Raw genomic sequence first — 17,881 nt, forward strand, 5'->3', positions numbered from 1 at the left:
GTTGCCTCTCTGGAGCCGAGGACGGTGTGTTGTGCCATCATCAGTGGACATGCATATAGCTTTGGAGCCCAAAATCAGAACCATGCGATTGCATGTGGGCCATAGGACACCAACAGATGGTGCAGAGACTGAAGACCCCGTTCAGATTGTGGTTGGCAATCCAATTGGTTTCTCATCAGATAGCTTCAGATTTGTTTCTCACATGTGTCCAAACTCAGTCTGGCTCAAGTCAGATTCTTCTGATTCTTGCATTGTGATCCTTTACCTTTTTTACACTTGGCCTTGAGTTTTTTTTTTTTTTATCTTGTCACGGCACAGGCTTACCGTCTTGACGTACCCATGTGTTGGTCAGTCATGTCTTTCAAATCTGATTCTGATTCTGCACAACTTGTTTTGTGTTTCCTGTGCTCCGGATGCTTTCGGATTCTTTCATTACCAACTACTATGAAAGACAAGACGCTAAACCAAGTTTGGGCAAAGTTAACTTCAGAATCTGAGGGAGTTTGCGCATGGCTTTTGCACACCACCTGAATGCTGACCTCGCAAACCTGGACATATGACATCACGATCCCTGAGCAAGCCAGATCCAGGCTACATTTGTGTTCACACCTCAGCGAATCCGTCTTAAATCTGAATAGTACCATTCAGATTTAGAAAAAAAATCTATCCAGCTTTGGCCTAACCTATATTCAAAAAATGGCTCTTTGGATGAACTCAATGCAATTATGTGCAGGATTTCCATCTAATAAATATGTAGCCCCAACTCAAATAAAACACATCCAAGATAATGTAATTTGAGTTGGGACTACATATATTTATTACATGGAATCCAATCCAGTGAGTCAGTTTTTTGAGTGGATCACACAAATGACTCATTGGATGAACTCAATTCAATTATGGGCAAGATTTCCATATAATAAATATATGTAAATTAAATTAAATTAAATTATTCTTGCATGAATGTGCTTTATTTGAGTTTGGGCTACATATATTTATTAGATGCAAATCCTGCTCATAATTGAATTGAGTTCATCCAATGCATCAGTTCTTTGAGTGTAATCAGCCTGACTCTGAATGGGGTCTAATGTAGCTTTGTGAAGTGATCACATGAATGTCCTGTTGGCGGTCATCTTCAGATGTTCTCACTACATTCTTTGTTGGGGCACTAGCTGGTACTTTTGACAGCAGTCTCCAGCTGACAAGACTATACAGCCATATAAGTTTTCAAGAAAACAGTAAGTGGTCAAGGTTTGTGTGTGGAGTTTGCATGTTCTCCCCATGTTCGAGTGGGTTCCCACCAGGTGCTTCCACCCACTTCCATAAACATGCAGGTCATAAGTGAATTAGTGACTTTAAATTGACTGTAGGTGTGAGTCTGACTGTGGCCCTGTGATAGACTGTCCTGTCCAGGGTGTACCACGTCTTTTGCCCTATGACCGTGGCTATTGAATGGAGTAAGCAGGAACAGAAAACCAATGTTTAACTTATACATATTCTTTTGTGTTTTATTTACTGTGTTCTGTTTGTTTTTGTATTGAAAGTGGTTGTGAAACAATTTATATTGAAAGAAATGTTCAAATACATTATTTAAACAAGTCATCAGGAGATGACATATCACCCCGGTCCCCACAAATCAGTAATACAAAGTGTTGGGGGGATCACCCAAGTACACACTTATGCTAAATATGAATGAAATTGGTCAACTGGTTCTTGAAATATCACTAACACAGGCGGCCATGACAATATCTTGAATATCTCACTGTGACCTTGAAATTGACCCCAAGGTCACCATAATCGACTGGTGTCGGTGTCTTGAGATATCGCGCTAACAAGTGAAAATGGTTAACCCCCCCCCCCCCCCCCACCTCAGAAACTAGAGGTGGGCGATACTGGGAATTTTGGTATTGATCCGATACCAAGTAAATACAGGCCTAGTATCGCCGATATCGATACCGATACTTTTTCATATTTAAGCTTCATAGATCCAAAGGATCCAAAAGACCTAGGATAGAATTTTGCCAAACATTGTATGTGACAACAAACTACTTTATTATCACAATCAACGTTTTTGTTTAAAAAATATCACTCAACACAACTTAAAATCTCCTGAGGTCGAGGGCTGACAAACCACAATACAAGGGTGCGCTGTTCTTACAGACAGAGAGTAGACTTTGATGAATCTGCATGCACAGCAGTCAGTGCGTGCGGGAGAGAAAAAAAGCTTTAGTATCGATCTTTTTACATGAGGATCGTTCAATATCAATACCAGCGTTGGTATCGATATTAGGATCGATCCGCCCACTTCTATCAGAAATCTACCTGATTCAGTACGGCTTGGTCTTCACATTAAAGCTGTCACCAAGACCACTAATTATAAATACAGATGTAATTGATCTTATCGTTAAAACCTGCTCATATTTATCGCACGAGAAAAGCTTACAGTAAAAAAAAAAAAAATTGTCAATACGCAGTTTTCACCTCAGCAACTGGTAGCATTCATGAACTGGAATAATACTTCAAAAATTAAAAATAGAATTAAAGAAAGAATTAAAAATATTTCAGCAACACTGACACACATTCTCAATACAGAATTGGGGGGGGGGGGGCAGTGTTATGATTGCATTGCAAATCCATATAAACCCCCAAAAAAGATCTACAGTAAATGTGTGGGATGAGACTAGTTCCTGGAAGCTGGCTACTACACATCAAAGATGAGATAAGTAATTACATCTGTTTTATTTACTTTTATAGCTGTTAAGCTTTGTATTTTCCTTGCAAAAATGTCTATTAATTTTTTATTGAATGAGCAAAGGGTCGATTTGTCCCTCAGCCCACGTCCACGTATAACCAGTCAATCAACATGTCAACGTCCAGATCTACAACAGAATCGTGTCTGTGTCTCCACGGTGGAGACTGACACTGAGAAGTGAGATTTTTGCATATAAAGTGGGTAACACAGGCCCCCTACTTGCTTCTATTCTGTATTATTAGCTTCAGGAAGGCAGGGGGCCGTTCCAAAACCTCTTTCAGATGCCGTTGTCCCTCCAAAGCCCATGGAATTTGAATCAAGTTTCTTTTACTGAAGAGACCAAATGGTCTAAAGATGTACGTGTTAACACTAATGGATTCCTGCATGAACAGCAGAGGAATGGGTTCAGAATTATAAATATCTTAAAACAGTTTAATAAAGTGCTTTCTGGCCCTACTTGAAACTATTCCACACTCCAGTAATGCTACAGAAGTGATTAATGACATTAATTACATTCTTTACCTCCAACCAGGAATATAGGACACAGTAAATGGAAACAGGCACCAAAACGTCTCATCATGCAAAGGAATTTTTTTGAGATTCTTTCAAATTTGCCAAATAAACCTTTTTAAAAATCTTTCTTTAGGAAACTATTATGATGGTGTTGAAGACAAAAAAGTGCCATTTCTGTTTACATGTTTACAAAAGGGTGATAGAATACTCAGACCTCACTCTTAAACACACTGCCAGGAGTAGAAAGTATAGAAATAATGTTTGATTTGAGTAAATTCCCTGCCCCGTTTAGGGCTTGGACAGCAAAAATGTAGATGAGTGGTTAGTCCATCCTGGTCAGCTTATAAATAATAACTCAAAAAGAATAAATGCTATATAATCTCATACCTCACCAAATTAAAAAGAGCTTGTAAGGATGATGTACTGAGTTTATGGTGAATTCAGACCAATCCCAAAGGCAGCTTTGCCGATGTAATTCCCATAGACGTGGGCTCCAACCCTCAGATAAGATGCTAGTAACAGAGAAGGAGAACTATGACAACTGGGATGTGGGTATATTCAAGACAAAATATACAACAAAAGTGAAATTAAATAAAGTGCGTTGCAGGAGATGTTGCCAAAACTTTTTGTCTGCACTGCAAATTAGTGAGAGTTAACTTAAAGTACTGCTTTTCATTCTTTTAAAGAACCATGTTTCAAATATTGTTTTAGTGGTGCAGCTCAGCTAAAACTTCTATAACAAGTGTGCATTTTGTGATAAAAGCATAGAATTTGGCACTCATATTCTAAATCAACTAATGTTTATTTTCAGATATGGGGCCATCCTGGAGCTGACCTCTAATGAGCCACATGGGTCAATAAAGAATTACACAGGGGTCAAATTTTAAAAAAAGCTCCAATCTTGTTGAAAATTATACCACATTTGTCTGATCATAATGATTCCAAAAAGGTATAGTTTGGACTATCTATGACTGAATGTTTTGGAGTTATGAGGTAAAAACAGTGAAAATGGTGACAAAGGTCAGTTTCAGTTTGTACAGGGGCAAAAGTTAAGGTTCCTTTAATTTTGGTAAAACGTAATGCACATTATTGGCTAATAATATTAATAAATGTTAAACTTTGCACCATCTGTCATGCTTAGTTATCATGTTATGGGGTAACATATGTCATAGAATCCAATGGACATTGACCTTGTTTGACCTTTACTTTGGGCACCAAAGATTCAAGTCAAAAATATTCCATTTATTAATCCTATTAGCTCAACCAATAATTTGCATCACTTTTTACCAAAATTGAAGGAACTTTAAGTTTTCACCCCTGTACAAACTGAAATTGACCTTTGTCACCATTTTTGCTGTTTTTACCCCATAACTCCAGAACATTCAGTCATAGATAGTCCAAACTATACCTTTTTGGAATCGTTATGATCACACAAATAATGCGGTATAGTTTCCAACATGGTTGGAGCTTTTTAAGTTTTTGACCGCTGTAGCTCATTAGAGGTGGGCTCCAGGATGGCCCCATACCTGAAAACAGTTAATTTAGAATATGTGTGCCAAATTTGATGTTTTTAATCACAGAATGCACCATTATTTTGCTATGCTGTCCCACTATTTCAGAGTTCCCCTGAAATGGCTGGAGGTGAAGTCAAAACATTTTTTTCAATACAGCAAATTAAGGACAGCTAACTCAAAACATTGTAAAGAAGCATTTTCTTAAAGATTATGTGAATTTTCAGGATGTTTGATACAAGGAAGCCTAAATTTCAAGCCCCAAGCCTAGATTTGACTAGTTTTTTTCTTAAATAAAACTCTTTTTGTTCCACTCCACCATGAAGCTGTGATTGGTGATGCTGCAACAAAGGTCAGTTTGTCCAGTCACCATCACAGAAGAATGCTACTTCTTCAGGTTCATCAGAAGTGATTGTCCCTCACTTGCAGTTATAATTTTTGTGAACAGCCAAATCCAGACATACACAGTGCCATGGCAAAAATTATGGAATCACCAGCCTCGGAGGATGTTCATTCAGTTGTTTAATTTTGTAGAAAAAAAAAAGCAGATCACAGACATGACACAAAACTAAAGTCATTTCAAATGGCAACTTTCTGGCTTTAAGAAACACTATAAGAAATCAGGAAAAATAATTGTGGCAGACAGTTACGGTTACTTTTTTAGACCAAGCAGAGGGGAAAAAAATATGGAATCACTCAATTCTGAGGAAAAAATTATGGAATCATGAAAAACAAAAGAACGCTCCAACACATCACTAGTATTTTGTTGCACCACCTCTGGCTTTTATAACAGCTTGCAGTCTCTGAGGCATGGACTTAATGAGTGACAATCAGTACTCTTCATCAATCTGGCTCCAACTTTCTCTGATTGCTGTTGCCAGATCAGCTTTGCAGGTTGGAGCCTTGTCATGGACCATTTTCTTCAACTTCCACCAAAGATTTTCAATTGGATTAAGATCCGGACTATTTGCAGGCCATGACATTGACCCTGTGTCTTTTTGCAAGGAATGTTTTCAGTTTTTGCTCTATGGCAAGATGTATTATCATCTTGAAAAATGATTTCATCATCCCCAAACATCCTTTCAATTGATGGGATAAGAAAAGTGTCCAAAATATCAACGTAAACTTGTGCATTTATTGATGATGTAATGACAGCCATCTCCCCAGTGCCTTTACCTGACATGCAGCCCCATATCATCAGTGACTGTGGAAATTTACATGTTCTCTTCAGGCAGTCATCTTTATAAATCTCAACGGCACCAAACAAAAGTTCCAGCATCATCACCTTGCCCAATGCAGATTCGAGATTCATCACTGAATATGACTTTCATCCAGTCATCCACAGTCCACAATTGCTTTTCCTTAGCCCATTGTAACCTTGTTTTTTTCTGTTTAGGTGTTAATGATGGCTTTCTTTTAGCTTTTCTGTATGTAAAACCCATTTCCTTTAGGTGGTTTCTTATAGTTCGGTCACAGACGTTGACTCCAGTTTCCTCCCATTCGTTCCTCATTTGTTTTGTTGTGCATTTTTGAGACATATTGCTTTAAGTTTTCTGTCTTGACGCTTTGATGTCTTCCTTGGTCTACCAGTATGTTTGCCTTTAACCTTCCCATGTTGTTTATATTTGGTCCAGAGTTTAGACACAGCTGACTGTGAACAACCAACATCTTTTGCAACATTGCGTGATGATTTACCCTCTTTTAAGAGTTTGATAATCCTCTCCTTTGTTTCAGTTGACATCTCTCGTGTTGGAGCCATGATTCATGTCAGTCCACTTGGTGCAACAGCTCTCCAAGGTGTGATCACTCCTTTTTAGATGCAGACTAACGAGCAGATCTGATTTGATGCAGGTGTTAGTTTTGGGGATGAAAATTTACAGGGTGATTCCATAATTTATTCCTCAGAATTGAGTGAGTCCATATTTTTTTCCCCTCTGCTTGGTCTAAAAAAGTAACCGTTACTGACTGCCACAATTTTTTTCTTGATTTCTTATAGCCAGAAAGTTGCCATTTGAAATGACTTTTTTCTACAAAATTAAACAACTGAATTAACATCCTCCGAGGCCGGTGATTATATAATTTTTGCCAGGGGTTGTAGGGTCCTCTAACACAGTGGTACATCCAAGTCAGTTTCCATTAATTATTTCTATTGTCAGCGACAGAATGTCAAAGACTTCATTCAACCACTCCCAGGAAATAGTTTCTTTGCTCAAGTTTTCATTTTTCCTTGAGGTGATCTTTCACTAACAGCTAATCCTACAGGCTGTAGAACAATGCATGGTCAATGCTTGTCTGTTGTCTTTTTTTCCAGCACAGTGAGGCACTGTGTGTGTGTGTGTGTATATGTATATATGTGTCTTTCAGCCTGTCAGTCCGGAATTCTTAACAGAAAATGGAAAGAAATGCTCATAAACTCAAAACAGCCTTCTCAATTCATTTTTATTCAGTCTTTCATAAAAACAAATCAAGGTGTAGTTATTTTTTTTCATGTGGAACTCCCAGAGGATCCAAGAGGAGCTGTGGATTTTAATGATGCGGATGTCAGCTCTTCAGTCTCCGATGGATTATATTCTTTTATTATATGGGTGCAACGCTACACACACTCTGATTGGGTGATTACTTGTCGGATATTTTCCCATGTCGGTCCGATTATCATGACAATTGGGCTGCAATGCTTATTTTCGTTACAAACCAGGAAGCTAAAAACACAATTAGAAAAACCAAGTTGAACATGAAGGTACTTCATAAATACCTATACAGAATCAGAAAAAATACACAGATTGAAAGCTTACCAACTAACGACATCTGTTAAGCTTGCGTAGGTGAAGAAAGCAAACGAGCCCAACACTGACAGCAGCATATTCGGGTGATACTGTAAGTTTGCTTTTTTATATATAATAGCCAAATTATTAACCTCACTTGCTTGGTCAATAATCGTTTTTTATTTATTTATTTTTTAAATTTGAAAATAGAAGACATCCAGCTGACTTGGTAAGTGCTTTTATTTTACAAATCTTATTTTGTTACGAAACCCGCTAGAAAACAATGACTCACTGCTACTTCCAGTGTCTAACAGGAAGTTGCACTCAATCGCTTCTACAGCAGCGCCCTCAGCAATAAGGTGGCTAGACAGACCACACGGGCATGATGTGAACGTTTGCTCCAGCTGTGCACTGCACAGTAGAACAATTTATCAATCCATGTGTTTATTTCTGTGTTTGATAAAACTGACTGTACACTAGTCTTACTACGTCATAAAACAAATCCCCCTCCATTAGTTATTTATGGCATAAAAGTGAACATTAGTAATGTACTTGTATGGGAGTCTTCTAAACATGGGCAGCTCTACAAAAAAAAAAGAAAAAAAAAAGTGTAAATGGAATGAATTTATGAATGATGCTTTATATGTAGTAGGCAGTGTTATCGAAATCACTCAAAAGATGTACACAGTCACGGACAGCATTTTCACTTAATGTGAGATGACATATTTTCATTTTGGACATTTATTATACACACACACACCTATTAGAAAAAAATATATTTGTGTCCATCATGCTCACTTTTCTGAAGAAAAGTGGCTCTAAACATGATGGAGTTGTGTTATAGTTATACTGATGGGGACACATTTGTGCATTTCTTTCTTTTGGCTTTGACATTTTGATTCTGATGTAAAGATTTTTTTACTGTGACTTCAAAAGGACAGTTTTAGAAATGTTAATCGAAATGTATACAAGCTAAAAGGGTCTGACTCTTTGTTCCACCACACTGCAAGAACACAACTCTGAGGCTCGCCCAAAATGAGACAATGGAAGATCAGGAAAAATGTTACAGTCAGAGTTCTGCTGCAATGTTCAGATGATTGGGTGTGAATTTAGCGTAAACAGTGAAAACATGCATCTGTCCCCTTTATTGTGTCAAGAATTCAGGCTGGTGGTGGTGTGATGACTGTGTTACGGTATTATGTCAACATGGACAAAAATCTCTGAGGAATGTTTCGAGTACCTCGTTCAATCTGTGCCACAAAGAATGAACCCAGTTCTGACGACAGAACAAAGTCTAACCTGTTCCTAGCAAGGTGTACCTAATTAAGTGGCTGGCTTTGTTCTGGTGCACATTTCAAAGCAAATTCCACAGGTATGGAAAGAAATATTCAGTGGCCTCACATTTAGTGTGCACACACACAAAAAAGGACAGTTTAATATAGTAAACATTCACAGAAAAGAAAAATGAAATCCTCATTTGAAATCTACATTCATCTCAAGTTGGGAATCAATTACAGCCTGCAACAGAAAAATGAAAATATTAATAATAAAATGAACAAAAATCAACTCCACATTAACAAATATACTCACCAGCTCTCTTTTTGCCTCTTCTATTTTAACTTGAGCAAGAGACGGGCTCTGTTGTGGTTTAAAATACAAAAGGTTTATGTAAGTTTAAAAAAAATTCTATATATCCCCTTTCACAATATTATACAATTAAAAGAATAACAGACAGCAGTAACTTTAGCGGATTGGAGAGTTTAAGCATTTCTGAAATCCAGTTAATTAGAACCGCTAAATACACTTTTCTAAAGTAAAATGAAATGGAAGCAACTTTTAATTTATTTAAAAACAAACAAAAACAGCAAAGACGACTTCAACTTTACAGGCGAAATGATTACTCAGCATAATCAATTACACTGATCACTAAAAAAAAAAAAAAAAGAGAATGTTCTAATAAAATAATTTTAAGAACACTTAAAACGCAACAGCATAGGAAGGAGTGCAAAGAAAGCAACAAACTGAGTGTGGTTCATGTGTGGCAGGTTAGCAAATGCTATGCTGTTAGCTAACACACACACACACACCTACCTGCGTAAAGCTTGCAAAGCATATTTTCTCTCTCTAACATGGCAAGAAAGCATCAAATTTTTTAAAGACGTGACAAAGCGTTATCACTCTGGTGCAATTCTTTGAGAAAGTTGATGAATGTAGCCTAGCAGGTCATCAACTTTCTTAAAGAAAATTCAGTGGAGTCTAACATGCCCTGATATTTATCTGTGCTGCAAAAAAATTGGAGAGTTTTGACATAATCCTTAAAAGCCTATAAAATTAAACTTGATGACTTCCAATTTAATTGAGTCGTCCATGGTGTAATTATTGCACTGCAGTCTCTTTTGAACCCTACGTGATATCGTGGGATCTGACCACTTATATACACACACAGCATAACTTCACACAGAAAAATGGTGTACTGTTTTGTTTTCGGCTGCAGTCACCAAAGCAGTCACGAATTGTGGGTTTTTTTTTTTTTTTGGGATCCCCGTGGAGAAGGGAAGACGAGGCAAATGGGAGATGTCGAGTCGGTAATTGTTAGCCTACACAGCTAACCAGAGTAGCTGCGTTCTCTTGCTTGCAAAACCGCCTTGATGCGTTTGTGCTCCGGGTCATAAACAAACAACACATGTCCATTTTCCCACCGCATCGTCACTTTCTTTGCATTTTCACTTTGTGTGTAATTTGCCAAAAACTCAAGAGAAAATGGCGTGTTTTTTTTACTCCGGAAGCACTGAAATTACATCATGTGTTACCGCTTTAGTGCTCGCCCTCAAACAAGACTGCGCTGCCCAATGTGTCTGCGGTGCAAATTTGGTGAGAATCCTTGAAATAGTTTTGATGTAATCCTTCAAAGCCTATATAAAGTGAAACTTGATCCAGAATCAGGATCACCTCAGAAATTCTGTAGTCTTCCATGGACTAATATCTATCTGTGGTGATAATTTCATCAAAAGTCATACAGTAGTTTTGACACAATCCTGCTAACAGACAGACAAATAAATAAATGCCAATGATTTTATTACAGCTTTGGTGGATGTAATTTATTATTATTATTATAACTTAGCTATCTATTAGCTGGCCTGATTCTCAAAGTGTTCATATTTTGCAGCTCAGATTACCTTCCACAAAGAAAGTAATATTTTAGGCTCCATTTATTTGATAGTTTAAAGACCCAAACAGATTTTAATTTAATTTGGCAGAGAAATACTTTGGCTCAGTGTTTATTATAATGAGAGGTTGATTTTTAAGGAATAAACTTGTCCCACTGGCATCCATATTATTTTTACTTTGACAATACAGTGCCCCAACTCCATTTCAACTCAGTCAAGGACAGAAAAGCAGCAGATGAGCAAAGGTATGTACTCAATCAGTGCTGCACAGGTGGAATAAAGCACAATATGCAAAAGGACATGGTGACGCATTCCCAATAGACATAAAAATCTCAAGCAACGCCACTAATAAACAAAACAACAACAGCAAAACACACCACACAAGGATAAAATATCAAGTGACAAACTGCAAACACATACTGGGCTTAAATCCAAGTATGGCTCCAGTTTCTTTTTCAGAGGAATTATTTCTTGCTTGAGTGCAGCGACTTCCTGTAGACACAAACAGAATGATACATTTCAAACCCCTAAAGAAAAAAAAAAAAGTTTTGTTCCTGTGCTGCAGATGCAAAAGTTAAAATTACCCCAGAGAGCTGTACAATGGCCTGGTGAGTCAGAGACTTGTCCATGCTCCGGGATAAAAGCTGATCCTGCAGGATTAATAAAACAGAGCGTAAACAGCACAGAGTCACGCTGCGTCACAGCTGCTACTCTGGTTACGTTTAACATATCTGTTGCCTCCTGACAATGATAAGAAGGGTGTAACTGTTGCATCTGTCTGCAGCTTCTCTTTACTCTGAAACAGAGCAACACCGCACTCACATTACGGCTCAAACCCCCATCTGACATTCTGAACAAAACTTGACAGGACAATTTGTAGCATGGCAGAACATTCTGACATCAGGAGTAATTAGCAATTACATACGACATTTACAACAGACTAAAGTCACTCTCCTCTTTGAACTCACTCAATGCAGTATAAGCTGGTGAGGATTGCATCAGTCCTCCCTCTCACACATCAAGGGGACTTCAAATCCAGGACACGGCCATAAAGTCACGATGCGGTCGGCATGCGCACAGATATTAAAATGATTCATTCATTCACTATACTGGCTTACTCCAATCAAGGGCCATGGGGGTTGGGGCTGGAGCCTATCCCAGCAGCCATAGAGCGTGAGGTGGGGTACACCCAGGACAGGACGCCAGTCTGTCACAGGGCCACAAACAGACAAACAAACACATACACACCCACAGATAATTTAAAGATTCCAATCCACCTAACCTGCATGTCTTTGGATATGGGAGGAAACAGGAGCACCCGGAGGAAACCCACACAAACACGGAGAGAACATGCAAACTCCACACAGAAAGGCCACAGGTGGGAAATGAAACATGACCTTCTAGCTGTGAGGCAACAGTGCTAACCACTAAGCCACCGTACTGCCCACGTGTTCATGTAATGATTGTGTTTCTGTGGATGGTAGCATCTTTTTACAGCTAATTGACAGAGTATATGCAGCTGCCTCCATCAAGCAACTGCCACACACATCTTTTTAGAAAGTCACTGACATCACCACAGCACCTTTTTGAGGTTGAGTACTTTTTAAAATCAACATACATTATATTAAACTAGATGTTCTCAGTTTGCCATGGTCATAGAAACAAATCCCAAAGCATGAGCAAACTAAAAACTTACAGATGCCCCATATTTTATTAAGAAGAAGTAAATCCTAGAAGGGCCCTGAGGACCAACAGGCCAGTGCTTATTTCCAGGTACCACAGAATGATGAATATGAGAATCCATGACCCCCGCCATGTGGGATGCCACTCCATCACAGGTTACTTCCCCAGTCAAGGCTGGTACCCATTTATAGCTGGATGAACTAGAATAATGCAGATCGTGCCTTCGACAAGGGCACAGACAGGTATAATGAAACCCACACCCAGAACCAAGACCAGGTCTACAAACACTGAGGCCCATAACTATTTGAACTGTGACTTTTGGCATTTTGTTTCTGAATACCAGTTTAAATAAAACACAGAAGTCTATAACTGTTTAGCAGTGGTGTGTCTTGGTGGCTCCCCTCACTAGTCTCCTTCTTGCAAAGCCATTCAGTTTTTGAGAACCGCCCATTTCAGACAGATTTACCCTCCAGTACCATACTGTTTGTATTACACAAAAAAACAAAATTAATGTTTATGAGTGCAGTGGTAAGAATAATTTAATTTATTGAAAGATCTTGATTGTTTCGTTTTATCTCAGTTGTGATGTTGTGTCCAGAGACAACATTACAAAAATTGTGTTCCTCTCCAAATATTCATGAACCTGACTGTAGTAGCAGCCCAACTCCTACCCCACAGAGCCACTTGCTGTGCATGCTGTGTTAAGGCAGTTAATAACTTAATTTTAAAGCTTTGATTCATTCAGGTGTTTTTCATTAAAGAATTTAACTTTCAGCGTGAGGACTCCACAGTAAAGCTGTGATCGAGTAACATAATTATTAAAACTGATCATTATATACAAAACCTGTTTTATCTTACGTTTTCATCAGTTTCAGGCTTCATGTTAAACACCCTCAAAGTCTTACAATTCTGAGATTTTGCATACAGACTTTATCTTGCCGTCCATAAAATTTAGGCCTGAAATGGCTCGTTTTAGACTTCTTTGACGCATTTCATGATTCTAGATACAGATTTCTGTGGCGTATCTCACAGAAGTCTGTATCTGGAATCATACTTTCTCTGTGAGATGTACCCAATGAACCAGTCTGTGGTCCACAGAATTTCTAGTTTTCACCTAGAATTTCGAAATGCGTAACGAACAGTAACATTCACAGGCTGTAGAACACAGAAACAAACCTCTGCTCTCTCTCTTCGCTGATTGAGCTCTTTAGATTTGGCCTTCACAAAATCCATATTAAGCAGCCTCTCCTCCATTTTAGCACTTTCCACTTCCTGAACTTTAACAGTTTTGCTGATATCCCTGAAAAAGTTTAACAAGGTTGATACATGAAGAGGAAGCAGTATTATTTTAAATGTGGTTTACTTTTGCTGCATGCACTGAAATAGGCAATAAGACACAGTTACATATGTGTTTAACCTGTCTCCATTGTCTTACTCTTGTAAGCTTCCCCGGAGCATCAGCGTGGCACCAAGTCTCTTCCTAAGGGTTCGCAGCTCTCTGTCAAGTGTCCTGCATGTCTTCTCTGCTTCCAGAACTTCATTGGTCAGGTTATTTACTGCTGGAATAAAGCTATGCAGACCATAAAAATTCAGATGCAAAAGCATTTCAAGTAGGGGTGGGTATTGATAAGATTTTATCAGTATCAATGCCATTATCAATTCAATTTTTATCCATTCCCTTATCAATACCTCTTATGAATTTTCTGTGTACTGAAAGTAGGCTTTACAGATTTTCTATGTCAACAACATTTTATTGAGTCTTAAAGTAAATAAATATGAAATTGGTCACTGGATCCTTGTTCTCTGGACAGAAATAAAAATAAAATCTGAACATGTTCACTGGATCCTTGATGTAATTTTCTGATACAATGATGACTATGTATAAGAGGGGGCAGTCACTAGCCTGACAAACTAAGGTAATGGACTCTTACCCTAGTGCCTAGAGTCCACCTAGTTGGGAGGTGGTGGCGTAACAGCTTGCACATTGGACTGGGACGCCAGCGACTCGGGTTCGCTTCCCGATCACAGCCACGCTCCCGACTCGCACACTTAACATCAGTGCTGGGGAGGAGTGAGAGACACGTGCCATGGGCCCTTCTGGAAATAAGTCCTTCATTGAGACTTTTGTTGGTTACCCAAGTTAAATAAGAGAACCTCAACCTCCCTAATATAAAGATGGCCTTAGATTTGGAATGTATAATAGAAGATATACCTTACCGAATTTTCATGATGGATCCTTGATCTCAAGACATAAATAGAAATAAACAAAATCTGTAGTTTTTGTCAAAAGCATTTCTTTTCAGGTATAAATGAGACAAATTTAACTCCATAGCCTCTGAGCTGTGGTTTCGCAAACTGCTGCGCTGCACATCAAGATCAATGTAATTCATAAAGAAAAGAGGATGTCTCATTTTGGGGGGTGGGGGAGCAAAACAAAAACAACAAACGGTTTTAGTCTGTATTTTGTCTGTACAAAGTTTAGAAAGAGGTGCCATTTGATTTACAAAGCCTATTCGCTTTGCAGTTATTTATTCCTGACCAGAATCTATCTTTCCAACGTTTGGAGCCGCGCAGTTAGTCCCACAAAACAGATGACATTATTATTTCTTTTACCTGAGGTACAGCAACTTCAGTGCACTGCCCCACAAAAAGTTAATAAGGAACAAATAAAAACTCTGGTGTGGAAAGGAGGGCGACTCTTGTTTCTGGCCCGCAACAAGATGAGTCCCATTAGTGACTTTAATCAGGACAAAGGTGAGTCACACAATTGACATCTTTAAATGGCTTTGAGGGGGGTGTCGCAGCGCTGCGATACACTACTTCAATCAACGTAGAGAAATGTTCATTTTCCCGATAGACACCTTCAAAAACAACAGCCGCTCTGGCATAATGTGAACTGAAGGACCGATAAGGGCATCGGATCACATAATTTCTTATCGATTCTTAACAGGAAACAGTTTTCAATACCCATCCCTAATTTCAAGTAAGAAATTACTGAAAAACAAAATACAAGTAACAGTTTACCTGCACAGTGAGGTGTCTCTGACCCCAAGTACCATCGCACTCGCCACTAAAGCATTGAAATGGTCAGCTGTAGGCTTTGGCAAGCTTGCATATGACAGACCAACTCCTTGAAGAAGAACATCCTGCAGATGACCACCTAAACAGTCAAAAAACAAAAATCCAAACCAAAAAAAATCCAGCACTTTACATCAGTAGATTAAAGTTGAGTGATATTTGCCTCAGCATTGTTGCTACCTTTGACATAGTTTACTCAATTCAAATTATATAGTACCAAATTACAACAAAGCTGCATCAAGGTGCATCATGCAAGTAAGGTCTAACCTTAACCCCTACAGCAAGCACACAGGTGACAGTGGTAAGGAAAAACTGATGATTTGAGGAAGAAACCTCAAGAATCAACTTTCCTGAACTTAATTACTTGGATATGAATCTCAGCCTGAAAATTGTTTAGTCCTTTCCGGGATAGTAACCAATTTGCATAACTTGGAGCTCCCCAAAGCTCAATCTTTCAGGTTCTTTTATTTAACATTAACACACTTACGTTTAACCAAATCATTCATTATTATTATTATTATTATTATTCAGTATTAGGCAGAGGCTTTGGCCATGAAAGTGTTGAAGCACTGGGTTAGGGACCATGTCCTACTGCCACATTGCTGCATCTAGTGCACAAAATAATCTTCTTGGGTACTGACAGACAGGTACCCAGGCAGACCTCTAAAGCCACTTTGACACTTGCACAAATTTGATCCCCACACTGGCACGCAATCTTGCCAGTGAGTAAACCCTTCATAAACCGTTGCAAGCTGCGCAAGGCCCTGCGCTCAATGACACACCAGTGTTTGCAAATAGGTTGCACAATGTTCACAACTAGTTCACGCAAATGGCACGAAATTTATGTGTGCCAAAAATTTGAAACATTTCAAAATTTCCTTTGTACACTGGCACAGTTTACAATGAGTTTACTCATTGACACACAAGACTGTGTGCCAGTGCAGGGATCAAATTTGTGTAACTGTCAGGGTGGCTTAACAACAGCTTTTAAACTGCTGTCAAAGCGACTCACCGTCAGCCTGATACTCTGACGCTTTCTGTTTGAGGTCGTCTGTGAGCAGGGCCGTGTTGCTGCACCGGGCGCCGCTGCACTGCGCCAGCTGGTACAGAATGTCCACGGTCCTGGTGGTAACTTCAAACTGTGGCACAGGCTGATCCCCAAAAACTGTGCTGAGCCACGTGTTGACCTGAGGAGCGAACAAACAAATAAACAAACAAAACAACAGGGTGAAACCTCAAGGACAAAAACACTCCCTATGCGCCTACCACACACACGCACATTACCTCCTTTAGCTTTTCACACATTACGACTCAAACTGCAGGAGTAAAAAGATCCACTTCTTTAAATGACTAGCTACTGCAGAAACTTCAAAAAATTAACTACAACTGTCCGACACTTCCACTTTAGTTTCGCGCCCCTACATTAACTTCCTGGTTAATGGCCAATAGGAAGGTAGAGCCCGTATTCATCCCCCGCCCCCTTACTTTTGACAACAACTCCAATTTGAAAATAAAATCGATACAAAACATAGATACAAAACATAAACAAAGTTGAATAACTGCTCTTAAACTCAACGTGAAAGCCGAAGACCAATTCATACAAGACATGAAGAAATACGGCGTTCACATTTCCTCCCAGGCTTGTCGTTTTCAAAGATGAGATCAAGATAACTCACGTCGCGTCACTGGTGGGACTACAGCGACCCTGAATGTCTGTCTATCTGTCTCTTTCTTTTCATCAAAATCCTACTAATTCTAATGTAATATACAGTTATTAGAACACATCCTGTCTTTTAAAAGCAATGAAATATATCTGAAAAAAGTTGGACAGAAACAAAATGACGAAACGGCACATGCTACTAAATACATTCTAACTCATATGTGACCTCTTATTCTTACCATTGTTATTTATTTATTTATTTTTGTTGATGTTGGTATAAAAATACTGCAATTGAATTGAATCTATGTACTTGCCTTTATAAATGTCATATAATCAATCACAATCATGCTTTTACTGTTTAACAAAAGAAGAGCAGATAGAAAACCTATCCATGTGAAGTAATATTTATGTTACTCTACAGAAAATTAACAGAAACATTTTTAGGTTGTGTCATTAATAAATCGGGGAAAAAAAAATTGTCAGAATAATTTTTGTACAAGGCCAAGCAGTTAAACACTCTTGTTACCAGAGTGGAAGGTTCCTGGGTCAATGCCACCCCTGCTCATTCTCCATGTAATGTGGAGTTGCATCAGAAAGGCCATCCAGTGTAAAATTTGTGCCAAATCGGATCTGCCTTGGCGATTTCACTGAATAAAGGTAGAAAGTGAAGAGACTTCCTAATTTTGTACATAGCAACATGAATGAACAATACGTTACTTTTACACTTTGGTATAAAGTTACTCAGATCAAATATAAAT

At 38.6% G+C, this 17,881-nt stretch overlaps 1 protein-coding gene across 2 annotated transcripts; it reads right to left on the reverse strand.

Annotated features, from left to right (window-relative positions):
* Positions 1–7,259: 7,259 nt before the first annotated feature.
* On the reverse strand, positions 7,260–16,837 carry haus1 (HAUS augmin-like complex, subunit 1). 2 transcript variants are annotated; one of them, XM_034178314.1, is made up of 9 exons: positions 16,748–16,837; positions 16,476–16,650; positions 15,410–15,545; positions 13,821–13,955; positions 13,562–13,685; positions 11,287–11,352; positions 11,123–11,194; positions 9,126–9,173; positions 7,260–8,118 (listed from the first exon to the last, which is right to left on the reverse strand). In XM_034178314.1, exons 1-9 carry the CDS (start codon positions 16,766–16,768, stop codon positions 8,056–8,058), a joined length of 840 nt encoding a protein of 279 aa, XP_034034205.1. In that variant the 5' UTR covers positions 16,769–16,837; the 3' UTR covers positions 7,260–8,055. The 2 variants fall into 2 exon arrangements, with proteins under 2 accessions (XP_034034205.1, XP_034034207.1); XM_034178316.1 differs by lacking the exon at positions 7,260–8,118 and adding an exon at positions 8,650–9,053.
* Between the last annotated feature and the right edge of the window lie 1,044 nt (positions 16,838–17,881).

Source organism: Thalassophryne amazonica, chromosome 9 (assembly GCF_902500255.1).
Source record: "Thalassophryne amazonica chromosome 9, fThaAma1.1, whole genome shotgun sequence".
NCBI lineage: Eukaryota > Metazoa > Chordata > Actinopteri > Batrachoidiformes > Batrachoididae > Thalassophryne > Thalassophryne amazonica.

Bases quoted from the DNA above. Each gene is read 5' to 3' on its own strand.
- haus1 (XM_034178314.1), bottom strand. From the start codon at position 16,768: ATGTGTGAAAAGCTAAAGGAG. The intron at 11,195-11,286 runs GTAATTTTAACT...TTGTGTCTACAG, and splicing joins CCATTGTACAGCTCTCTGGG to GAAGTCGCTGCACTCAAGCA. The intron at 8,119-9,125 runs GTGAGTATATTT...TTTTTTTTGTAG, and splicing joins AAGAGGCAAAAAGAGAGCTG to AGCTGCCCATGTTTAGAAGA.